The sequence below is a fragment of the Pholcus phalangioides genome, unplaced genomic scaffold (genome assembly GCF_987345545.1).
Source record: "Pholcus phalangioides strain wild (caught in Gottingen) unplaced genomic scaffold, Ppha-v1.0 ptg000011l_1, whole genome shotgun sequence".
NCBI classification, from domain to species: Eukaryota; Metazoa; Arthropoda; class Arachnida; order Araneae; family Pholcidae; genus Pholcus; species Pholcus phalangioides.
Genome location: NW_028301604.1, coordinates 9418697 through 9445866, shown reverse-complemented (window position 1 = coordinate 9445866; position 27170 = coordinate 9418697). Strand labels below are relative to the sequence as shown.

Sequence of the window (27170 nt, the reverse complement as noted above, 5' to 3'; positions counted from 1 at the left end):
ATTTACTAACAGCTTAAAGTATTAGTGAATAGAGGCCTGTAAAAATGCATCAGTAACTCGAAAGGAAAGGACTCAAACTTCAATTATTACAGAGCGTGCTGTAAGAGAAAGAAGAGAAGACGATCCTTCCCGGTGGAGGGTCTATCCTCCACTTTTTCCCAAAGCGCCTCGCTATGGCAACGCATGCTCACCCATACATATGCCTACAAACAGGTACTCTGATCCAGTTCTTTTTAAGTCACAGGGTAAACTTTGCTAATCACTTGCCAATAAATCATAGGCATAGTCAGACCGGCTATGGGGATACTCAGCTTCAAGTTATACTTGAGGAAAGGGTGATCTGTGTATATTTTAAACCAAACATATTGTCTTGGAAAGAGCTACAGGTGCCAATCCTTCAAACAGGACTGCCTGCACTGGTGCCAATTATCACATAGTTTTTTTTTGCAGGGAAATTGGCAGTGCCTCAATTATCAATAGAACCAACAGTCACATTCCTGCTACTGACAAACTGTACGCATTGACCATCCTGTCTGAACTTGCTGTTCAATGTGGTACACTGCACAAAATGCTCAATTTGGTTTTATTGCTACTACAGCTTTGGAATGAGCAGATGGATAACAGGTTAGTGATTTATTTAAAATTTTCAAGCTGTGAATTTTCCCATGTATTATCATCCTTGATTCAAGAGTTTCTCGTTATAATTGTTTGCAAAAGAAATTAAAGAAATTGAGAAGCTCCTAAAAAAAATTAACAGGGCGTGACAACCACATGTCTTTAACTCTCTTTACATAAAGGCTTTTGGCAATAAATTTGAACGATTCCATGGAAATGGGAAAAAAAGGGCAAAGCAGGTTATTGCTTTTTCCCCTTATTAGCAACTCTTCCCACTATGCAGGGTGAATGTGACCTGTTCTGCCAAATGAAAGGGGGTGATAGACAAGCCAAAGTGGAACATGAAATATCCTACCAACCCTGTCCAATCTTGAATTGTTTTCGAGTTATGGTGGACAATTGATTATGGAAAGAAAAGTGAGTGTGAAAAAACCTAAATTTATAAAGTTTCTGAAAGATCTACGTGCAAACTAAGAACATATTTGAAAAGAGCAGAAAAAATCCTATAAGGTGCCACCATTTCCATCGAAATATCTTGATCTAATAGTGAGCTGCAGTCGCTGAAAGATGGGAGAAGTTCAAAATTGAATTGCCGCCAAAAATTTTAATCTTCAATTCCACAATCACCCTTCTAGCTACATTTACCAAAAACTTATCCATTGCACCAGCTTTCAAAAGAGCCTATTATGAATAGCTTCTAGCTGCTAGATTCTGATATTTATAGCTCACTGCATAATGAAGAGAGAAGAACATATCAATGTAGATCCACAACTTCTAAAAACTCTGTCAGAATTCCTATGGCAACAACAATGATAGACAAAAATGCCGCGAATCCTTCCCCCCCCCCCATCATAGTTATATGATGTTATTTGTAGAAAATACAGACAAAAACTTGATTGATGCGTTAAGCTTTAGTTCTGAGAATTTCTGGCAAAAACATCACAAAAGTGAAAACAAAATTGCTTTAAAAGTATTTTTATATTTTCAAGTATTATAGGTCATTGTGTTCACATTATAGCTGAAATGATGTGATAACCAGGATTTGCATAAATGAACTTAGTTTGATTGTATTTCATGCTTGAATGTTTCCTAAGCATTAAAAATTGTCTGTTTTTTAATAATATTTTCTCATTTTAGAACTGCACCACAAGTTTCTTGTGCTTACCTTTTGCCACTTTTAAAACGGTTTAGTGAACTCCTGAAGCAATTTACATCATATTATAAAAAAGGAAAAGTTTCAAGAGGTAGTTTTCTATCGATGGTGAGTTGATTTTCAGTATCTGGAGATATATAACAGTTTTTACAATTTAATGTTTTAAATTGCACTTTTTATTCTCTTGAGAAAAATTCAATCTTGAAATTTTATCCATGAAGACAATTTATTGCTCTGGAAAACTAAAAGTGAAGAAAATATGTATGCAAAATGATATTTCACATTTAAAAAAAAAATATGCCAAAAAAGAATAGCAGAATCGCTACAAAAAACAGCTAGGCAGTTATATTACATGTAGTTATGCAAGTAATTAGTGCTACAAAAGGATGATGCTCAAATATTCCCACCACCAGAGGGCATGAAAATTTTTCTCTTGTTGCTTTTCAAAACAGACTCTGAGACTGCTTTTGTGAATTATACCTCTGGTTTCTCTTGATAAACCATTGTTTTTGATGAAGATGCCTCTAAGACACATTCAAGGGCCTCTTACTGCTGGACTTTGAACGAGATCGCATCATTGAGTCAAGCAGGATGGAAAAATCACCATTTTTCCCTCAACTTGACTGTTCTAACCAAGCTGTTAGGAGATGCAGGGAGCAGTGGATGTCTGAAAGCATGCACACAGGTTAACAAGCTCCAGGTTCCTAAGGTAAAACAGAAATGGCAACAACATGACTGCAGAGCATTGCTACTGCAGGAATTCTCCCTAGAAAGGGATTAGTGCACCAAATTCTCAGTAAGATGTAAAAAAAAATCTATAATGTTGCCATTTGAAATCGACTATAAATTAAAGATCCTGGCCTAATACAAATGCAAGGCTACAACAGGCAAAATTCCCAACAAGGTGGCTGAGGAAATTAGTCTTTTTTGTGTGCAGAAAATTATCATATTACAACAGAAACGAGCAAATCATGTGGGTTGTGGCACTGCTTGTCTTGCGCAATTTTTATATTTTTATTATGTTTTTTATGCCACTCGCTAGCTAGGCATTAGCTAGTGTCTTCTTGTATTGGAGTTCAGTCTGGCTCCAACTGTCGACCGAACATGTTGTAAAAATATCTCTCTCTTCTATTTCTTCTACGTATTAAATAACTTAAAAAAGAAAAGGAGTCATGACTCAGTATGTTTCCAAAATAACGAGACATCCACCAGCACTAGCATCACCGCAGGGTAATAGTGCATTCCTGATTCATAAATATGAATTTTTTAAATTAATATTTTCTTCTTTTCCCACAGAGTTCAGAGGACACTTTGTGCCCAACCCAAACTTACTTAGATAATTTAGAGATACCTGATGATGACTCAATGGCTGTAGATATGAGAGAAGCTGCAGTGACTTTACTGTCATATTTTGATTCCTTTGCTATGATACTATGGGAGTATTATGATTATCAGGTTTGTTTGTTTTCATCTCAATAAATTTGATTTGATCTTAGCTTCTCAATTTGTTTTTTTTTAAACTAAGTATTTTTATTTCAAAAAAACAAAATTATTACAAGTTATTAGCCTTTCAAGAAAGTGGGATCTGATATTTAATGCAAATCACTGCTTCAATTTTTCCCGTCCAACTTATTGGGTGTTTTTATCATTGGACATGTGTATGGGGGCAAATTTTCTGGGTAATACAGACACAGAATAAAAAAAATAATAAAAATAATGTGATTTTCATGTATTTCTCCAAGGGATCAGCAAAAATAGGAATGTGTTTTCTGTGGGGTGGATTGTTTATATTGCGCGAGTAATTTTTTATTCTTGCATTCTTAGAAATGCATGTTTTTGTGAATTGCAGACTAATCAAACTGAGATTAGCAATCATAGATAGTGTTCCGGATAATGTCTCACAAGTTCTTGTAATGAGCAGAGGATGAAACAATTTGCAGGACATCACAGATTTATTCACACAGAAAAGCTATTTTGCATATATTTACAGACAACGATTTCACGAAATAAAGTTTTCGCACTGAGGATAAAGTCCAAGAACACTGACCTCTCTCTTGTGATGGCATCACTTTTTATAGTTATGGTAGGAACTTCGAGAAAAGGAATATTTGAGAGAATTCTATTTCATAGTATCAAATTGGCGGTGCCACGGGACAGACAGAAAATTAATCTTCCAGAAAAAAAAAAGAATCTGGCATTGCACCTTCACATTTCTCCTTTATCCACAGGACATTTGCCAAGTTAGTAGATTTTGAGGAATTCTTAACAAAATGTGCTGTCGGTTATTTACAGGTGAAAAAATGGTCTATTTACACAATCTTCGTAACACTGCCCCCTCCTTTAAAATTTTTCATACAGACAATTAAAATTTCAAGTCGGTGGGTCGTTCTTTATGACTCACTGTAATAGGGAGCTACTCTGTTGAGGTGGACCACCTTGCTTTTCGACGATGGAGTCCCTTGAATCCAAATAACCACATCATTCACTTTCTTCATGACTCTGTAGGGTCCCTCGCAAGATGTCTGGTGTTTTGTGGAAAGCCCTTTCTGGCACTTCGGGTTCCAGAGCCAGACAAGGAAAGATTGAGATATTCGTTGCCTCTGTAGTCTAGTGGTCTAGGCATTCACCTGAAAAGTGAAATGACGTGGGTTCAATTCCCCACTGGGGCAGTTGAATTTTCTTTCAAAAGTATATCTTTGCATATATATTAATATATGCTTCTGTTAAAAACCTTTGTATGGATAGCAGAGAGTGACATCATCCTCGGGTAATAGATTTATTCACAGAAAACAGCTATTTACAGTTACTCACAAGAGCAAACTACGAATAAGAATTTTGCATTGAGCATAAAGTCCAACAACTAAACCCCCCTCCCGTGATGGCATCTCTTTTTATAGGTACGATAGAATCTTCAAGAAAAGAGATATTCAAGAGAATTCTATTTCATATTACCAAATTGGCGGCACTGCCAGATGAACCGAAAGTTAATCTTCCAGAAAAGTATCTGGATGTTTCGCATTTCACCTTCACATTTCTCCTTTGGCAACAAACAAAATGCGCTATTGATTATTTACAGGTGAAAAATGATGTCTATTTATACAATCTTCATAACAATAGTTTTGTTATGTTCAGCTGCGTGTAACCATGTCAAAAAGATATCTCACATCAGCGAAAGCTTTAGAATATTTGGAAACTCTTTCACATTCCGGATTAGAGGATATAGATATATGATAGATAGACATGATAGATATATATAGATAACTACATGCTGATGAACCTGAAAACATCACGGATGAAGAGGATATTGTTGAAAATGATCTAGTGAAAACATTTCCAGCTGATGTATGTGGAATGGTTGATATATTTTGCGACAACGAAGATAAAGAAATAGAAACTCCAGAAGCTTGTTCTTAGGACAGAAAACCGAAGCATGAACTCCAGAACTTTGCCACTGGACTTATCCCATTGCTGAGATCGCTTCCAGCCCAGCTTCATGGTGGAGAATAGATCACTTTATTTTGAGTCAAAAAAAGAAAAGAAAAGCATACACAGTTTTACAACATAATCAGGGCACCCACTCATCATACTCTTCCTACTTTTTGGCAAAATGTCCTACTTTCTCGGCTTTGTCCTACTTTTCCTACCAAAACCTATCGACAAAATTCATATAATTGAATTTAATTGAGGAGGGGATCATCAATATAATGCCAAATAATACAAATGTAGTAGATTGCAATTAATGATTCTGCCAAATTAGAAATTTTTGTTTTTAAAGTTATTTGAGGGGGGTGTATGTGGACCATTTGCTGGTTTATTAATTTTTCATTTGCTTAGTTTGAGGGTTCAACAAATAGAGTAGTGATTAAAAACTTCTACCTGGTTGAAAAAAAATAATTTTGTACTTACTACTTCATGGTCTTGGGCAGTAACATTCATCATTCAAAATTATGGTGCACATTTTGTGTGTAGGTCACACAACAGTTTGCATAACAAAGCAGTTGGGTACATAGGCCTATTCTAAGTTTTGTGATTCTGGTGATACCCAATAACATTCAGTTGTCTTCCGTATTTTTAGAGCATGCAGAGGCATAAACAATATTTACAATGCTCAGCAAAGGGCTACTACTACTTCACCAAACACCAACTCTGGCCATATCGCTATATTGCAATTTACTGCCATTAATGAGGTGAATTGGAAATGAGGGCGCTGTCTATTGGTGGTCGTCTCAAGTTCGTTAGGGACAATATCTTGTCTATATCCTCCCTTGGGTTCGAACCCGGGACCGTGACAGCAACCTTCACAGTGGTAGACGAGCATCTTACCACCATGGATGTACAATGCAGTAAAACTGTCTGGTCCACATTGATTAAATATTTATATCAAACCTTGTAATTTACACATTTTGCACTGTGCTCTTGGAAATGGTCTCGAAAGCGTCATTCTTAAAAACCTTACATGTCTTCATAATTTTCTGTGTGCATTGTTGAAGAGAGTTGACAGACTGGACTGTGGAAGACTCCAAAAAAAGAATGTAACATATATTGTGAGGGGAGACAGAAAAAAAACTATCTAGTACCCTATTTTGGCCAAAAATTGTTTTTATTACCAAGTGATTTCTGTCATTTTGCTTTGGCTCAAGTCAATCTTGCAAGATACTGAAATAGTGTGCTATGAATTTTTTTTTTTTTTTTAATTTTTCAAAAAAAGGAAAGTAATTTTTTTAGGGATTTTTTTTATTATGCTATGATTGTGTTGTCTAGAGGGGGTACCCTCCCCCCGTTGACCCCCCCCCCCCCCGGTCTCATACTATCGCTAATTGTATGATGTTTCATAGCATATCATAAGCTGAAACAGAAAATTAATATAGGCTGACGTTCTGTTCAATATTGTAAGACAGATCACTAACTGGTATAGCATCTCAACAGTGAATCATCAAAGTAAATGCACCCTGCATATAGACATAATATACATTTTTAAACTTTAGAATTAATCACATCAGTGTCACATAATGCTATTTCAGTATCTTGCAATTCAAGAAGATTAGGAAAGAAACACATAATATTCTTATCACTGATAGCGGCACAGAGAAAAAATTCTGGGGTTTCGTTAAGAAGGATGAATATATTACATATTATATACATATATTTGAATGTAGGTACATTTTAGAAGCAATTGGAGGGGGCCCATGCCATCTCATCTGCTATCATACACTTGTCATATTATATACATAGGATACAACAAAGAAACAACATGAATATCTTATTGTGTAATATAAAATGCCCATCGGAGCAAGCCATCTCGCTTAACACCTTGTTGGCAAGCTAATGGGCTTGATAACTTGCGGACTAGATTCCAGCATCAGTTTCAATGGGTTGAATTCACACGCTTCCATGGATTTGAGCAAAATATACAAAATAAAAATATTGTGTGGGGGAATATATACAATTAGGGATCACCTGTGCCATCTCGCTTAGCACCTTATTTGGTGAGCAACAGGAGCAAAATGTAAGTGCAACATTCATGTGAAAATTTTAAGAAAAGGCAAGACTCAATCTGAAAGAAAACGGGATAGAAAAAAAAATTCTTTCAATAACCTGATTAAAACCACAGATGTGGATTCCATTGAAAAAAAATTACTATATCACCATTATAGCATGTTGGATAATTCACTCACAGACTTGCGAGATGCGGATTGTATTTCACATTTAGAATTCCGAAGAGAAGTGACAATGAAACTTCTACGAACAAAGGAAAAGTTAACCATTCACCCAGGCCCACATTGTTAACTGAAAAAAGAAGCCAGGTCATCTGATGACCATTATATTGTGTCTGCAATGCAAGGAAGGTGTGCGATTTGCCAAAAAAACCTGCCAATGTGACAGATGAGTCCAAAGATGCTTTCCTTCTTTTATTACTGAAAAAAAATTGGAAATAGAAAAAAATTGAATTTTCTGCACATATTTTTGCATTAAAAAAATGTGTTGGGAATTGAATTTCTAGTAGAAAATAGAAAATTTCATTTGATAACTGCACTCTAGAAATAAATAATCGCCAGAATATAGGTGATACCAGTTTCCGCTTTAACCTCTCCTCAAGTGCTAATGTTCGATTAGTCCCATTTATGGAACATTGTGCAAACAAAAAAAAAATTGTTTTCTTCAAATTTCAAAGTTGATCTATGTATAGGCATGTAAAAGGACCTCAAATTCCGAATTTAAAAACAATAAGTAACTTTGTTCATAGTTAGGCTTCCAAAATGATTAAGCATATTACCTTTTAGTTCTTACATATTAAAGAAAGATCAGAGTGTTGAATGCAAAGTACAACTTCTCAACGTCTTTTGCAATTAACATTCAAATTGACTTGCATATTTCTTTTCAACAGCTTATATTGAAGGGGTTGGAAATTATAACTGCCTTTTCATCATTGGAGAGAGAAGTGACCAAAGAGGAAGAGGGTTTAAACAACTATAGATATAGTCAGTTCTAAGAAAACAAAATTAGTGTTATGTCTTATTCCAGGTTAATTTAGTGGGCATAGAGACAACTTTCTTTTAACAGATGTCTATCCGAGATTGACATTTCTATCCCCTCTTCGATATTTCCTACAATTTCTAAGGGGAGCTAGCAACTTGAAGATCATGAGTAGTCTTGAAATCAGTGACTAACCTAAAATAACCGACTTTCTAAAAAAATGACAAGATTAGTGTGAAAAAATTCCAGGACTTGACAAATATGTTCAGCATATTAAATTGCAGACAGAATTTCTTAATATATTCCTATATTTGTTTACATCCATTGAATATGTGTGCGAAATAAATAAAATATATTTGCATAGTATCAATTAATATTGTACTGTTACCAGTACTGCATGTGTTATAAATGGTTGTCGTTTAAAAATATTTGATTTAAAAAGTTTTTATTAACCATTTAAAAATTTTGATTCCTAGCCCTACCTAATTATTGGGAAAATCAGAACATGGTGTTACGATAACATAAGCCAAATTACAGCATTAACTATGATCACATTAAGGGAGACCTACTGTGATTCATTTTAAATTAAAAAGAAGGTAAAAGGGCCTTGAGCATTTTTTTTGTTGAAAAATTTAATGTTCTACTAGTGAATTGATTGCATCTGGTATGATGATGGTTTTTTCATAACCAGTTTACATGAAGTACACAAGGGCAATAGAACCAAGATATTAAATGAACAGCTGAATGTATCAATAGGATGAAACAAAAGCTCATAGAGACATTAATTTTATTTAAGTTTTAATAAATTCTCTATCTATTATAGTTGAGTTTCTCAAAAAATATCTTGTTTTATCAAAATATTAATATGATGCATAATTGGTATGAATGCTTAAGGATTCCAAAAATGATCAAGATGTATACTGTTTTGGAAAATTTCGCTGGAATGAGGATGCCTTTGTTCCATCAGTTTGCTCCGAAATTTCAGCCATTAGTGTATGCCAGATTGCTTCCAGCAAAAACTGCATGCATATTCTGGATGAGCATGGAGACCTACATGTTGTGTGTGATATCAGCTTTTCCGAGGTATGAAACTATATTTTTTGCCACTACTTTTCATGAAAGCCTTGTTTTTTTGATGATTTTCATATTTTCGGTAGCACTTTTTTTATGATTGGTCTTATTTTAAATTAATTTTCTTATTTTATAAACACATCAATTTGCTATATTATAACTTACCTTTGTGTTATATGTTCCTAACCTTTTTGACGTGTTAAGCCTTTTTTGGAATCAATTTCTATGGTGGACTCTCCCCCACCCCATCACCTTTTTCCTATTTATTTACTGACTTATTGGTGTTTACTGACCTACTTTATTTTTAGGGAATCTCACAGGGACCTTTTAAGTGTTTCGCTAAGCGTGTAAAATTAAAATATTTTATGCAACAGAGTGCTCAAAAGTCTTCTGACAACTGTAAATGTGTGTACAAAATTTGTATTCAAATGTTTTAAAGAAATTGATAGGATGAAACGCAAAACACTAAAGGCCTTTTTACACATACGCGTTTGCGTGCGCGATAGCTGTAAACAACTTCAGAACCGCCTTCAAGAGTGTGAGTGTAAAGGCGAAAAAGGTGTGCGGTTAGGAGTGAGCGCGGGAACTGGTCATTCCAGCGCAAACTCAAAATCGTATGTCTAAATGCAAACCCACCCTACAGGCAAAAACGGGGCGAATCCCTCGTCTCCTGCGCTGTCTTCCTTCATTATCATTCTAAAAAAAGAGATGTATACAATATAAATAATTTTTTTCAGCGAATTAATTGCAATTGCTCTTTTTGAAGATTTTTTTTTTCCCAATGAATTGTTTTTTAAAGAAATGATAAATTAGTTTCAAGTGCCATAATTACATTTATGAGGTTTTTGCAATAATTTTTGAACTTTGATTTGGTTCCTTTATCTACAAACATTATTATATCTCAGATTTATAGATATGTTAAAGTACTATTATTATTTTGATAACTTCACAAGCTTTCATTTACCCTCAGGGTGTGGGAAAAATTTAAAATAATTTAACTAGGGGTTCTTAACCCATAAGTTCTATTTTTTCTTTTTAAAGAAAATAATTGCTTTTTTTAATAGAAAATAAATATTTTCAGAAAGATCAGTTTCAAAATTTGAAATTAACGATAGAAGTATGTGCATGAATCCATAATTAATGTGAGAATTGATGAAAGAAATTATTCCAAAATTAATAGAAATCCAGAAGTGAGAAAAGAAATAATTTCGGAATATATGAAAGCCTTTAATAATTTGGGGCCCCTTTTGGATTTGGCACTCGTTCCATTTTCGTTCACTCACCAGTTAAGACGCCTACCACTGGCTACAGAAATTTAAAAAAAAAAACATTTTATTTAAAAATTTATTCAATAAGCATATTTTTAAAATATTGAAATAGATCTAGGGAACAGAAAGTTGTTGATGTTGTTTTTAAGTCGCTGCTAAAAAAGTTAAGAACATCTGATTTAAATTTGATAGTATAAATTTGACTTCAACACACTATAAAAAAAACTAAAAGGGATTTAGGGTTGAAGAAAAAACTTCCATTATCTGAATGTCTGAAGGTTAACAATGATACTGTTTAAAAAGAAGCAGCCTATTCATTAGATTCAGCTAACTCTGCATTCATAGCAGGTGTTCAGATGACAATGTGCTGTTTTTTTTCATGATAAAGATGTCACAAAAGATGTCCAAGGTCAAGTGATGTTAAAAATACCTAGTAAAAGGGATGTTTTGAGTTATAAGATTATCGTCGATTTCATTTAAAACCAAAAACCACTGAATATCATGAATAATATCCAACTAAAAAACATATTGCTATTCGCACTTTTAATTTTATTGCGGTCATTTCTACACAACGGAATGTTTTACACGGGTAAGAATACGTGTATAGAGTTGTAAAAATTTGAAAAAAATTATGCTTCAATTTATTTTTTGTACTATTATGAACTGCTTATGCTCGACAACATTAAACTGAAATGATTTTTTGAGGATATGAATACAACTGAGAGAAATTTATCAAGAATTTCTTAAAAATATCTGAAAAAAAGCCTTACAAAATAACACCATAATTTCAAAAAAGTGCAGTGAAACCTTGATATAATGATACTTAGCGGACCAAAAAAAAAATATTGTTGTAGAGGGATTATCATTATATCGGGAAGCAGCAGTTTAACATTAGAATATAGACATTTCCAAAAAGATTTGAAGATATATCGTTGTAGAAGGATTTATCGTTATATCGAGAATCTTTGTAACAAGGTTTCAATGTAATAATTTTGTAATGCTTATTATCTATTTCTCTGGCTGGTAGTATTAAAAAAACATCGGCTACACAACCGAGTCAATAAGTAATAGAAGAAAAACTGATTATTTCTCAATTTCTAATCAATTTCATAAAAAATTACCATAAATTTGTAACAGTAATTTCGACAATTTGTAACAGTTAATAATTATTGAAATTATTTTTAAAAACGAATACTCCACATAGTAATAATAAGCTTTTGAAAACTATATTTTTTTCACGCAAACGTAAGCTGATTTCGATCTGCCAACAGGGAAAAAACTTTGGCCAGGAACGTGGAGAGTTGTGCTTCCCCGAAAGTCTACACTCCGCGCAGAAGCACATGAATTTCGCCACACGCTTCCCTTTACACACACAATTCTGAATGGGGCCTTCTTTCGTGAAGGAAAGAGAGTGCGCAAGAATGTTTCTCTTTTTAACAACACGCTCTTGAACGCTGCGTTCCTAACCGCCCTCCAATCCTTCGCACAAGAACGTCCCGCTCCGGGCGTGCGGGAAAGATTTTACATATAAAGGGGCCTTAAATCTTATTACAAACTTTTGTAGACAAGAAGTTACATATCTACATATTGTAAATTCAAAAAAATATTCAATCACTTGTACAGTGGGTCAAAGTCCTTTCACACAAACAAAATAAGTAAACAAATTAATAAAAGAATCAAATCAGTCACGTAATTTATTTTACAACAAAGTTGTGAGATTTTTTTTCGCAGAAATATTTTTTACATTGTAAATTTCTTTTAATGAATCACATAATGGAACATTTCTTTTTTCTTTGCTCTCTTTTGCCTGCCTTGACTTCTTATCTTTGGTGAAAGATTTTTTTTAAGTCCTCTATATTAAACTGCTTTATTTTCCCGGGTGTGACTGCAGTCACATCAAATTGTGTGTCTGTGATGTCTAGTTAAATTCTAAAAAGAACCACCATGTGATCATCTTTAGCAAATAGGCATTCCTGAAAAAAAATATCTTTAGGTGTGGTTATTGATAGCAACACTCTGTGGTGTGCTCTTCATGTGTTAAGATCAGTCAGGCAGCTGCCCACACACACACACACATTAAAAAGTTTGATCTCTCTTCATTAAAAATAAATGATAATTTATATATATATATATATATATATTATATTATAATTTTTATATATATTGTAATTTTAGGTGATGGTAATTTTATGCCTATCTTTGGCTTATCATCATCATCAGAAACATTTTTGCTGTTTGAAACAATGGGGGGGGGGGGTTCCCCCTTGAGAACGACCTCCTCATTGTTTCATTTATTTATTTTCTCCTCCTTTGTTCAGTTTTTACTTGTGTAATTTTCAGTTATGTGTATACAGCTGCCTTAGGTGCTATACTCTGGCTTTGAAACTTTTGTTTTGATTTTTTAAAAAATTTTTAACACTTATTATTTTGAATCTTCAATTCAGTATTTCTTTCAGAATGTATATTATATATATATAGAAAAATGTACACTATGAAAATTCAATTTTTTTGTCGAAACTCACCAATATCAGCGCCATAGGCAACTGTAATATGCAATGTAGTGAAAAAGCATTGTAAAAGTTTCATATTTTAAATGAAATACTGCAAACAAATTCATACGTAAACTGGAAAGAGATAGCAAAAATATGAAAATTCAAATAGGAATTGAAAAATGAAAAAAGTTATAGCCAATGTCTCTTAGGACTCTCATCAGGGAGGAACACCCTGACATTGGCTTAACACAGAATATTTCTGAGAGCATTTCTTGGCCTCCATAGCCTGAATAGATGCTCGATCCCCAAGGTTCTGCTGTAGTACCATTGAATTCAAAAATCAAAATAGAAGCCAAAACAAATGTTTTTGTCAAGGTGAAGAAAAAAGCAAAGTAGCAGTCAATATAAAAATATATAAAATAGATGCAGAAGGTGCAAGTACATAAGTACATACCATGTGCCAGTCCTAGGTATGGCGGTTTGTGTTCAAAGTGAACAGTTATAGTTATTGGTGTGAAGAGGAAGTAAGTCCAAGGTGTAAGGAGGAAACCCGTTGCATATTAAGATTTTTCGAGATTATTTAATGCATTTTGAAAATCGTTGACATTATTACAGATATGTTTGATGTGAGAAAATTGAGAAAAAACAATATTTTTGGAACCCTTTTTGCTGGATATTTGAATTGTGATTGGTTAGAAAATTGACTTTGAAATTAGTCTTCTTTTGTCGTGGATACTAGTTAAGACCATATTGTTAGCAATGTTTATTTTTAAGTCAAGAAAATCAGCTTGATTATTGTTGTGATTAGTTTTTTTTAAGATTTAATGTGTGTGCTAGGATAGACTTGCTGGCTGATTTCGTGGAAGTTGTTGTAGTTGAAGATTATTAAATCATCAATGTATCTGAAACCAGTAATATTAAGAAAATCTGTCAGCAAAATTTTTGTTTTCAAAATAATGCAAGAAAATATTTGCAAAAGAACTTGAAAAACAAAACAAGTCCCCATTGAAATCCCTGTGGTTTGTTTATATAAACAAATACCATTAACCTTTTAACAGCCAATGTTCCCAATTGGGAACATACTTTTGATTAATTAAAAAAAAATATTTCTCTTTAACGAAAATAGCTGATTTTTTTTCCCTGAACATATAAGGTTCTGAACTTAATTTAGAAAAGACAAAAGTTATTCGATTCAGCTCTTATCATATCAATTTATTATTCTAAAATCACCCATTTTAGAATCTGTAAGTTTATGTTTTAATTATTAAAATAGTTTTTGTAAACATACATGCATCTCAATTTTTTTTTAATTGTAGAATATTGCCAAGAATGATAAAAAATGCTCAATGAGAGAGAAAAAAAATATGTTTGAATTCCAGGGAACTTTTCCTACGATTGTTCCCAATTGGGAACATTGGCCACTACTGACTATTCTAAAGTGCAATGCAGAGGAGTGGCATTCCGAAAAAACAATTTATTGCTTTTTCCTTCTCTCTGGTGTGTCTCAAAAGGAAGGAAAAGTATCAAATTTCACATTCCGATGTTTACATGCAGCACCCCCTTTTTTCTGTGACTGACTTTGCCCTCCCCCGCCCGCCCCTTCAACCTTCCCTCTACGTTTTGAGTAATTTTGTTGGTACGCTGGTCTTTCAGTTCTCAGTTGATATCTGGTCTTGTGACTTTCTACACTTCTTTTTCCCATCTTTTTTGTTATACTAGTAGCTTATTAGACTGAGTTTGAGAGATTCTGATATATCACATCTCTCTGATGAAGAATTCGAAATGTGCCAGCTACTGCCTGATGAAAATGAGCGGGCTACAGATGAGGAAGATATCGATGACAACATGCTTGGCCCGGTCGTTCCTGCAGATGTTTGTGGATATCTGTGTTTTAAGATCACCACATAGTTCATTTGTGGGTGAAGTTGTAGATCCTATCAACATGCCTTCTACATCAAAATTGCTTTTCAATGATCAGATAATTACCCAGTCAAAAAATAAGAAAACATCATGTGTCAAGTGCCAAAAGACTAAAATTCATTCAACCGAAGTGGAAATTCGACAAAAATATAAGTGAACCTACTGAAGCAATCAGTCATAAGTTTCCTGAGCTAAGTGCAAGCCGACTCGATTGATATTTTTTTCAAATTTTTACCGCAAGAGTACCTCAGTTACTTGGCTGAGATGACAAATATTTATGTCGCACAACATGAATCGAATTTAAAAATTGAGTGGGAAAAAAATCGCAAAGTTTTTTGGATTGGTTTTGCTAAGTGGGTATCACAGAATACCAAGTGAAAATGGTTACTGGGGTACTTTCAGTAGACACAGCAGTACCGATTGTCCCCACTGTTATGCCGAGAAATAACTTTAGAGACATAAAAAATAACTTCCATTTGATGGATAACTCTTTCTTACAACCCGGTGATAAGTTGGCTATCTATGATGAATTAAATGAAAAATTTACACACATTCGGTTTGGGTTGTTCCATGATAAACTAAGCATCGATGAATCAATAGTACCGTATTACGCTCATCATTCAAGTAAGATGTTTATATGGGGAAAACCGATTCGCTTTGGATTTAAAATTTGGATGATTTGCTCAAACAGTGTGGTTTCCCATATAAAATGGAAGTATATGCTAGTGAGCAGTCATCGGAGCCTGTGCTTTTAGGTACCAGAGTTGTAAATAATATTTTCTCTCTCTTTATATTTTTAAATAATATCTTTTAACTTACAAAGGGATCCATACAAAAACCTAAATCCGTATGTATGTATTCTTTCGTGAATTTTAGACCAGCATTTCAGCTCATCATAAGCTCTTTATTATAATCCAGATATACATGCCTTTTGAGTGTATTCGAGAGAAATTTATTTCCATCATTTTTAAAATTCTATATGTATATTCTTTAATTTTTAAAATAAATTTATTAAATGATGATGAATTTTGCATCTTCCTGTAAGATGGCTTCACTGCGAAAATTATGTTTAGTCAGATCCGGCCAATGTTCCCAATTGGGAACATTCAAGAAAACGCATAGGGAAATTTTTTTTCTTCAATTTCTCGATTGATATCTCTTAACTAAAAAATCAGAAGGAGAAATTAACAAAAAAAATAATGAAAATCAGTTGGAATCTGAATTCGGCCGGTAAAAGGTTAAATAGATAGTTCTCAGAAATACAAAATTTTGCTATATTCAACCATTCGTGTTTTTCCATTTTTATGCATTGTTCATGGTGGTTGTAGAGAAATTCACAGATGTTAGGAATCTCATTATGTGGAATGCTAGTGAAAAGATTTTCAAAATCAAAAGTCTCAATGAATTTAATTTTATCTGTTTTGAGAAGTTCCAAAACTTTCACATTATTGTTGATAATAATGTCAGATTTGCTGTTGTCAATTTCTCTAAGAATATTATAAAGCAATTTGAAGAATTTAAAACCAATTTTATGATTGAAGCTATTTGTGTTGCATGTCAAAAATCTGAATTTAATTGGATTTTTGTGAAATTTGACAGTAGCAAATAGATATGGAAATTTAAGATTATCGATTGCAATTTTCAATTTGCGAAGTTTCTTTTATTGATTTCTTTAATCAATAGAAGATTAATAAGTTTGCCAATTCAAGTGTAGGTATTGTTAAGAGAATATTCTTTTGATAAGTAACTCTTTATAAAACACTTTGCAAATAATAGCAAAATTATTTGCAGTTTTATCCACAACTGAGATTATAAATTTCTCTTTGAGTTACTTGATTTCTTGTAGAAGTTTCTTATCCTCGATGAAATTATTATATGAAATTTCATTATTATTTCATACATGACAATATGCAATGCTTTGTAACCGAATCTATTCCTAGTGTTGTTCATAAGGTATAAAGCACTGACACTGTCAGCAAAGAAGGCAACCTTATACCACAAAACTTATGCCTTTGTGTTTAAGAGTAAAAACCTACCATGAATTGTTGCTCTCATTAATAGGATGATGTTTATCTCTCTCTCTCTCTCCTTCTTCTTTTCTTAGTACTAACAGAATATTTTCTTGTTTGGTCATCTCTATAATGTTCAGAAGTTTTATGAGTTCATTCAGTTCATGATTTGAATTAAATTGATCATTTTGATTGTTTTAACTATCCTATCTGTTGTTTTCTTAGTTTGTGCTGATGGAAAATTACTTTTTGAATGTTTCCATTTTTTTTTTTTTTTTGAACAAGGCTCCATAAAATTTTTAAATATCGTGAAACACCATAACACACCAGTTGTGAGTTTGACTTCTCCCCTTCTTTAAAACATCAATTTAGCTTTCTCAAAAGGAGTATTCTTTTTGCTTTAGTTTGTTTATCATGCACACTTCATAATCATACCATAAATATGTATTTTAAACTGCATTTATAAAATTATTTTTGATCTATCCTAAACTAAGACTTGGATAATAAAAGCTTCTAATCCCTAGCAAATAAATCCCAGCTACAGGTGTCAATAAATACCTTCTTTTGATTTATATATGTCAACACCACAAAGCATGCAAATGAACTAGTGCTACTAACATTATTTCATTTGTCAAAAGACTAAGCACAGCTCTTTGTAGAATTTAATTATGTTGATTTATCATTTTTTTGTTGCACTATGAGAAGTACCTTATATCTCTTCAGAAAGAGAGCAATGCACAATACTATTACATGAAGACATTGTTACACTTCCCTAGGATTGAAAATAAATTAATATGGACATACATATGTTGCAAAGTTTTTCTCTGTGCCGCTCTCAGTGATTAGAATATTATGTATTTCTTTCCTAATCTTCTTGAATTGCAAGATACTGAAATAACATTATGTGACACTGATGTGATTAATTCTAAAGTTTAAAAATGTATATTATGTCTATATGCAGGTGCATTTACTTTGATGATTCACTGTTGAGATGTTATACCAGTAGTCGAAAATTATTCAAAACAACTCGACTGAACCAATCATCTGACAGTTTATTCTGTATCTAAATGGTTAAAACGCATTCAAAGAACAATTAAATAAAGATGAAGTGAAAATTAAGAGCAAAAAGTTTGATTAGTGATCTGCCTTACAATATTGAACACAACGTCAGCCTATATTAATTTTCTGTTTCAGCTTATGATATGCTATGAAACATCATACAATTAGCGATAGACAAAATCTGACATGTTTAGAAGCAAAATATCAATTTTCTGTACAACCAAATGTAATAACTGGTGAATGAAAAGTTATCAGAAATTCTTTTTCTTTGAAAAAGTAATGAAATTTTAACACATTTTTACACACATGTATGTATCTTCCAAAAAAATTATGTAATGAACTCAAATTTTATTTAGCAACAAAAGAAAAGTTATAAATTTTTCAGTAGGTGGCTCTGGGATCCTATTATCCATTATTCTTTGGATGACATTTTAAAGAAGAAAATTTTTTTAATGGTGATTTTTAAGCAGGGCTGGTCAGAGTAATCGGGTTGGTCACGTGATCAATTATTAATTGCATTCAAAAATTTTAGTTGAGTTAATTTATTCGATCAATCCAATTAAAATTCTTATTGAAAGCTTGTAACTTAACTTGATATGTGTTTTTTGCCAGAACCGATTAGATGTCTTACAAAATCCACATTTCACTTATGAGTTGAATGGTAAAACTATTCCTTATGCAAATAGGGTCACCAATTCGAGAATTCTCTTTGATTAGTAGCTGAGGTTTTCTGAACATTGTTCTGCGGTGGTAAAAAAAAAGAGAATATAATGCTTGGTTTCATTCTTAAAAAGGTGTCTTCACATTCTTCTAAAGTGATCCTTCCTAAATTCCAGGGGGCTAGTTCCTCTCCTGGACTGGAGTATGCTATAAGGTTTGAAGACCGTACCTACAGAGGGAAATAGACTTGGTTGAGGGGTTGCAGAGAGGAGCCATGCATGCTCTTATAGGTACATCGGGATTGAGCTATGAAGAGAAATTTGATTTTTTAAATATGTTCACATTGGAAGAATGCGGGTGTAGGGGGATATGATTGAAATGTTTAAAATTTTCAACGGGATGGATAGGATGAACCATGAGTTGTTAATACACTGTCAATCAAGTGATTCAACAGGGGGGGGGGGGGGTTCACCAGTATCAATTAGTATCTAAATTGGTGCAGATTATAGTGTATCACACTGCGAACCTGAAGAGCAAGGTTCAAATTTAGCGCATTGATTTCACTCCGCGCTGAGCCAAGTAGTATTATCAATCAGTAGCTCAAGTGGCGTGGTGGTAAGATGCTCATTTTCCACCATGAAGGTTGCCATGAAAGTCTGTGGTTTCAATCCTGAGGAAGAACATAGATAAAAAGTTCTTTCCACAGTGAACCTAAGACAACCACTGATAGATAGCGCCTTCATTTCCAAGCCAACTTCATTAGTAGTAAATTGCCATAAGGTGATATGGCTGGAGTTGATGTATGGCAGTGTTTTTCAAAGTGTGCATCGCAGCTTCTAGGGACATCGTTAGCCTTTGTCATGAACATCATGCGAGCTGGAGATGTTAATTAGTGTGCGTATTTATGCTTTAAAGTGGTTCTTTTATACAGAAAAATATTAACAAATTGTTTTGGGAAGCCACAGATGAACCATGAATTGGGAAAGGATGCTGCAGTTGATAAAAGTTTGAGAACCACTTGGCATTTGTTTTGTTAGATTGACTCAATTTTGTGAGCTAACATGAAAGTTAAATTTCAATTGTAATACATAAGCAGCATACGAATTGCATTGGAAGCATGTGTTATAAATAAATACAAGAAATCATTGGCAAAAAGTTTTCAGTGATTTTAGGGGTGCTGATTCCGAATTTATCATAGGTTTTGTGAGATGGGTTCTGGTTTTTGAGATAAAGTGAAAATTAAATTTCACTATTAATACCTAAGAATTGTACAAATCACATTTGAAGTGTGCGAAATGTAAATCAATAATAAAGTTGATATTAATTAATAAAGACCACTGATGTATGATCATGACAGATGTGTAATAATATATTGAATAGAAGATGAAAAGAAATAAAAATTTTAAGTAAAAATTTCACAAAAAAATCAGCGGCTACAGACTATATTGAAATGTTGAGAGTACATCTCAGAAGCTAGAACCAATTCAGCAAAACCAATACCAGTTTTAAAATCAGCAACCCCAATATACCCTAAACCTGTTGAAATTTTCTTCGAAACATGATTTTTTTTTTTGAGCAGTTTAATAATAGCTTGAAAGGCATCATAGAATTAATTATCTGCATTTCAAAGATTCACTTTGTATGGAAGTGGGAGTCGGCTAAGATTAAATTGCAGTAGAGAGCATTTAAGCGGAGTTGGGAGTTGCTGCCATTTTGCAATATTTAAAGGGAATTTCCCACTGTTCTCATGGCATGCATAACTTAAAAATGAAATTTTTCAGAGTTGTTGCCTTTTTGAACCGGGAGGTTTATATATACACGATAAATGCTGAAGCCACTTTGGCGCAAATTACTGGCGAACCACATTTATTCTCAATGCTTACTTCCCATTGGAAAAATTACCAAATAACATGTTGACTTTGGACACAACATTCATATTACAAGGTATTCTATGCTATCCCTGGCAGAAAGTGTTTTTTCACTCATGAAAACACTAGCAATGCTACGTTTGAAATGCCAAGAAACCAAATTAAATTATTTTTTTTTAATGAAAATTTTTGTTAAAATCATTCTGAATTCGGAATAAGTGAAAAAAAATGAAGTTATTACAATTTGACCATGAAAATCAATTTATAAACTTGTGACATCCAAGAAAAAAATGTTTGATCACTTCAGTTTTGAGGGAAAAAGTGATCGATCACTGTTTTAAACAAATGTGTTGACTCAAATTACGTATATGAAACTGTTTGGGCAAGCGCAAAGTAACAAGACAATGTATAAAAAGTGTACACAATGGATTTTTACCATCACAATTTTTTCTGAAGTGTAACAGTTTTCTTCCAGAAGATGTCTTTCTAATCATTTTAAAAAAACAGATAGTTTCCATGTTGAAAGATGGTGTTTTCCAAAGGAAGGTTGGAAGAATTTTCAGCTGTGCTGCTGAAAGTACGGTGGAAAAAATATCAGAGAACTGGCAGTACAGAAAATTTGCCTTGATCTGGTCGCCCTCGTAGTATCACAAAGCGATATGATAGAAAACTGCTCGCAGTTGCCAAGAAAAATCATTGTGCCTCCTTGAAAAAGCTGAATGCAGAGTGGGTGAAGTACAATGTTCGTGTCTACAACCGTACCGTATGCAAACATTTGCGAGGAAAGGGATTCTGGTACTGCAAATCAACACATAAATCTCATTTAATTGGCAGCAGAAGAGGTCTCGGTTGCTATGGTGTAGAAACCATGTCCACTAGAGCATGAATGATTGGAATAAAGTCATTTTCAGTGACGAGTCAAGAATCTGCTTGGGGACTGGAAATGGCTACAGTAAATTTGTCTGGGGAAAAACAAGAGAAAAGTTCGAAGATGAGTACATTGTTAAAATAATTACATTTCGTCACTCATTTACTGTGTGGAGTTGCATGACAGCTGACGGATCAGGGGAACTGAGTATTGTGAACAGTCATCATCGTACAGTCAACTCAGAAGTCTATATGGATATTCTTGAAAACCTTTTGATTCCCAGTGTTGACAATTGGTTAAGCATTCGACTGACTTTACATTTCACGACAACAATGCCTCTTGCCACCACAGTAAAAAAATAGTGAGACGTATCTAAGAAGTGCTAACATTTCAACAACGGACTGGCCTGCCAACAGATATAACCCAATCGAGAATGTTTGGTACCAGTTAAAGAAGAGGATAGACTCAAAAAGGCCTAATAACGTCATGGAACTGAAGCAAGCAATTAGAGACTGCTGGGAAGAAATTTCTTCGTGGTACTGCAAGCAAGTTATGGCTTCGATGCCACTAAAGATGATCTGGGCTAAAGGTGGAGTTACGAAATATTAAATTTCTTATTTTAGATCCCATAATCAATTACTTTTTTCTCAAAACTGAGGTTATCGAACATTTTTTTCTCGGGTGTTGCAAGATTATAAATTCATTACCATGGTCAAATTGTAATAAATTTATGATTTTGGTTCATTCATTAGATAATGCTAGATATAAACTTTGCTTTGTTCAAACATATTTTTTTCAAAACTTCTAAAATTAAGTTATTTAGTTTTAGTATCAACTAGGACTGGTCCAAGTCAGTTAATCGATCAATTGTTAATCACAGTTAAAAATTTCAGTTGAGCTAATTGACTCAATCAATCTGATTGAAATTCTCATTATAAATTGTTAATCTGACCTAATTTGTTTGATAAAACTGATCAGATGTCTTTAGTTATGTTCCTATACATAAAATTTTGTATGTGGCTACATTTAAAAATATTTGAATGAATATTTTGATCGAATTTTTTGGCATGGGGATATACAAGTCGATTCAGTAAAAACTGGTGATACAGAAATTTCAATTTCAAATTGAGTTTGATGGGAGTTTTTGAAGATGACCAAAATTCATAATCTCCACTGTGAACAGCAGTTTTTGTATTCTCTACAAATTTTTATTTGAGATCCATATTTTTATGGTAATTTTTTTTCCAGCCATCTTGGCCAATTGAAATGAGTGACTCACCTAAAATAACTGATTTAAATGGCAAGATCTGAGTGAGCAAATTCCAGGATTTGACAATTATATTTAGCATATTAAATTGCTTCATGCTGCTAGACTTAATTTATTAATCTATTCCTATATTTGTTGACATCTAGTAAATAAGTGCATGAAATAAATAAAATATATTTTTATAGCATCAGTTAATATTAGTATATAGTTATATGGAAAATATTCAATTAAAAATTTGATTTATCTGACAAAAATTTTTGATTGACCAGTTTTTGATCGATTCCCAACCCTAGTATTAACCCAGTGATACATAAAGTTGTCAAAATTTGATAAATGCATTTGTAAGTAAAAGCATTGTCACAGTTTATCGTGAATATACTTTCTTTTCATAATAGCTTTCATTCATTGCAATAATGCCCTGAGAAAAATTGTATGTGCCATGAAAACTACAAGCAAAGCACTCTTAGGCTGTGGCTCCTTCATCACATCAAGTTGAATGATAAGAATCTCATCTAATATTTTAACTTTGAAATTTCCCAAAATTTTGGAATGAAATATTTGATGAAAAATTTTCAAATTCAAAATTCTTAATTTTTCTTGAATTTTAAGTCATTTCTAATACAACTTGCTAAAAAATAATAATATTTCCCTGCCGAATTAGAACAAAAAATCTAAAAAACAAAAACACAACAAAACAACAAAAAAAAACTCAAAAACATCGAAAAAAATAATAATTAAGAAATGAAAGAAAGAAAAAAAATACAGTAATGTAACCATGAAAAAAGTCCCATCCAGAAAAAAAAAATGTTTTTATAAAAATGTTGCAGTTTCTTACACACTGTAACTTTATGTGTAAGGCTGCTTGCAATTTCCATTCATAAACACAAAAAAAAAAATTAATAAAACAATTTTATAAATTTAGCTCACCTTCTGTTTAAACATCAGACTATTGTCTGGAGTAGAAATGTTCATTTAAATTCATTAGAATATCAGGGGTTAGAATACCACAAAAAGTTATTGGATAGGGCGCTGCTTCTTATTGGTTGCAAGAGCTAAAAATTTGCTTTAAAAGTTATATAAGCAACAGTTTTATTATGGGAAATCACATAATTTGGTATACAAAAAGTCTGAAACCATTTAAAATTTTGAAACTATCTCCAAACACACAAATTTGAAAAAGTTTTCTGCAATTCAATTTAAACCTTTTGTGATGATGTCAATAGAGGGATTCATGATAATAATAATTATGCATGTTTAACTACATTAATTTATTAAAATAAATTTATGTATAATACATAATTTCCAGATGGTTGTGCACATGTTCTCTTCATATTTACACAGCAAGCAGAGGCAAAAACATGCGTGTGAAGCCAAGCGAGGTCAAGATGCAAGGTTCTCAGCGACCTGGATAATTAATGGAAACAGTCAGAGTGTAAAGTTTAAAAAATTTTAAAACTGAAAAAAATCTTTAACAAATTATAAAATTTTTTGACAATTGAATAAATCAAAACTGAAACTAATCAAAAAGTTTAACCAAATCAAAAAAGTTCCAGTACATTAACAAATTTACCGAAATATGAAAAAATTACCTGGTTTTTAAAAAATTTTTACATAAACTTTTTCATATACACGAATTCCATACACAAATTTTTCAGCTTTGTGTAGAGAAAATAATATAGGAGATCCAGATATTGGTTTATTGAGGAAGGTGTGAGCAAGTTATGGATGGATCTTTGATCTAAGAGGTGGCCAATTGCAGTCTAAGCAATTTTGGCCAGCATCCATGTGCATGTGCAAAAAGGGCTATGGACAATTGTCAATGGGTTTCCACCTGTATTTTTCATGATTATACTCTCATTGCAAACAGTGCTTTACAATGGGTAGAAATAATTATTTTCAAAAATATGTGTGTTATTAATTATGTATGTCTTGTAAGTGCGTCTAGCGACCAATGTGCTTTTCACTTCTAAACTCATTCGGTAACCTTCATTGATGGAGTTTGTAAATTTATTCAAATGATTTACTTTGAGTATCTAAATCAACATTTTTGCATTATTGGTGGCTAAAAATATTTTATCTGTCATTAACTTTTTTTTTTACTAAGATATTTCGAGTAGATCCAGTTTACTGCTATGGGAAAAAAGTAACAATGGTCTCATCTCATTTTATGAGCAAACACGTTATGGCTTTAACCGATAACAATGAAGTTTATTCTTGGGGAGTCAATCGAGATGGCCAGTTGGGACATGGGGATACCAAGTAAGTGCATAAAAATTTTCTTCCAATACCAATTAAAAATCATCAATCACTGATGTTTATATCCTGTGTCAAATAGTAGTAAAAAAATTCAGTCAAACTTGGTTGTAATGATGTTTCGGCTATAATGTGAATAATTGGCAGACCCAGCTGATTCTCACGAAGAATAATGTTAATCAACCTTGTTTATAAACTTGATGGAAAAGCAATTACCTCTGATACAATGACACATACACTGAGTGGCCTCTTTATTATGACCACCTGGTAGTTTTAAACAAATGAGCTATGGCACCACACTGTTCTGTAAAACATACAAAATTGGCATCTTGATTATTTTCTGTCATTTGATTATTTCTTTCAGTTTGTTCATTTTGACATTGTCCACGTGTGTTATGCTTAAGCACTTTCCTCATATTGCATTAGACACACATTTTTGCTCATTTGTATAATGCTGGGAGGTTTAATCTTGATATAACCAAATGGCCAAAAATAATTAAGATGCCAATTTTGGGAAAACCCCTCAACATACAGCTGCTTTCAGCCATTAACTTAAATTACAGCTCACTATATTGTGAACACCTTTTTTAATTTTGACGACATTCAACTGAAATTTTCGTATAAGTTGCCTTTCATATTTGATAACCAAATTATGAAAAAGTAAACTTGAAATTTTCTGCACATGTGTACTTGAAAATCATTTTCTTAAAATGCTCATATTTCATTGAATCTTGGATGTTTCCATTTCAAATTGCATTACAGTGTGTTTCGTATATGTTGTCAAATTTTTGTAAGTTTTGCAAAACTTGTTGAAAAAATTATGGTTGCCTTGAGTATCAAGCCTGAAAGTGACACTGTTGAAAACAAAATAAATGTTTCATTGGAAGTGATTTATTCAAAAATGAAGTTGTGAATGCAGAAATTATATGGACACTAAAATCGTATAAAAAACCCATCATTCGTACAAATCAACATAAATAACCTGGGGGGGGGGAAGAGTAGATAATATGCAGTGGTATAAAAATGTGGTACTATAAATCATTATGAGGAATGTATTAGAACATCAATTATTATAAATACTCAGTGTTTTTTAGTTTATAATTAATTCTTGAATTATCAGCAAGAAATTAGAGCAATTTTTAAGTAGTAATTTGTTTAGTAAAGTAATTTTTTTTTAATTGTTTGTAGTAGAAACATTTTCCGTAGGAGAAATGTGTCATAAAGCTGTGATTTCTTAATGATTTACACAGTGGGTTTTTTTTTCTATGATAACAACATGCACTTTTTTTGTCTGAATTTTTTTTTTATATTTCAATGTTGACTAAAAATTTGAAGATGTATAAGTATGCAATGAATTCACTGTATATCACTGGATGATGTGAAATAAAATATGTAGAATTGTAATCTCTGAAAGTTTGAATCAAAATTAAATACGTGCCTATTATTCATGTGAAAAATATGCGTTTGTAAAAAGAGTCCTTTTGAATTTTTAAATTTTACCTTGAAAAGCGCTTGAATAGTCCTTGAATGTTTTTTCTTTGGAAGAAGTATGATCCATGTTCCAGAACAGTCTTTTTTTTCTAGGAATTTGAATGAATGTCTAAACTCAAAAGGGAACTCTGACTTATGGCTATACAGAGTGTCCTGTAAACTAACTAGCAATGCTTCTTTCCCTCATTTAAGCTGTTCTTTCCTAACTTTTCTCATTGATCGTTTTTGTGGCACCACAGTCATTTTCTGCACACGAGAGCTTATTAGACTGGGACCTACAATTTATTGCAGATTCTAGACGCAGCCTTTTTTATACTCACCGAGAGGTTGGTGTGCTAACTCCTCGATGAGGGACTCCCTGTAGTAGCAATCATTTTCTGTGGTCATGTCGCCATCTCTGTTATACCTGTGTCAGGAAAGTTTTTGACAAGGATGAGCAGGGTATCAAACTGGCAACACCTCTAAACATCCTTTGGTATTTTAGTCGAGTATCTTATCGACCTGGGCTACCTCACCCACTAACTTTCCTTCAATTTTTGAATTCAAATTCAGTGAATATTGTACTTACAAACATGAAGATTTTTTGTTGGCCTCAGAAGAGACAAGGCAACAACTTTCTAATTTTAAGTGAGTGAACACTGGGACCATATAAAAATTTAAAATTTGTTATTTTATGACACACGGTATTTTCACTCTCAAAAC

At 32.9% G+C, this 27170-nt stretch overlaps 1 protein-coding gene across 1 annotated transcript in view; it reads left to right on the top strand.

The window, feature by feature from the left end:
• Positions 1-27170, top strand: part of HERC2 (E3 ubiquitin-protein ligase HERC2) — a 645607-nt gene that overhangs the window by 61321 nt on the left and 557116 nt on the right. Inside the window, exons 9-13 of the mRNA XM_089238586.1 lie at positions 451-624; positions 1753-1876; positions 3065-3223; positions 9137-9325; positions 24829-24983. Of these exons, the coding sequence (XP_089094712.1) occupies positions 451-624; positions 1753-1876; positions 3065-3223; positions 9137-9325; positions 24829-24983 (801 nt within the window). The remainder of the gene's footprint in view (positions 1-450; positions 625-1752; positions 1877-3064; positions 3224-9136; positions 9326-24828; positions 24984-27170) is intronic.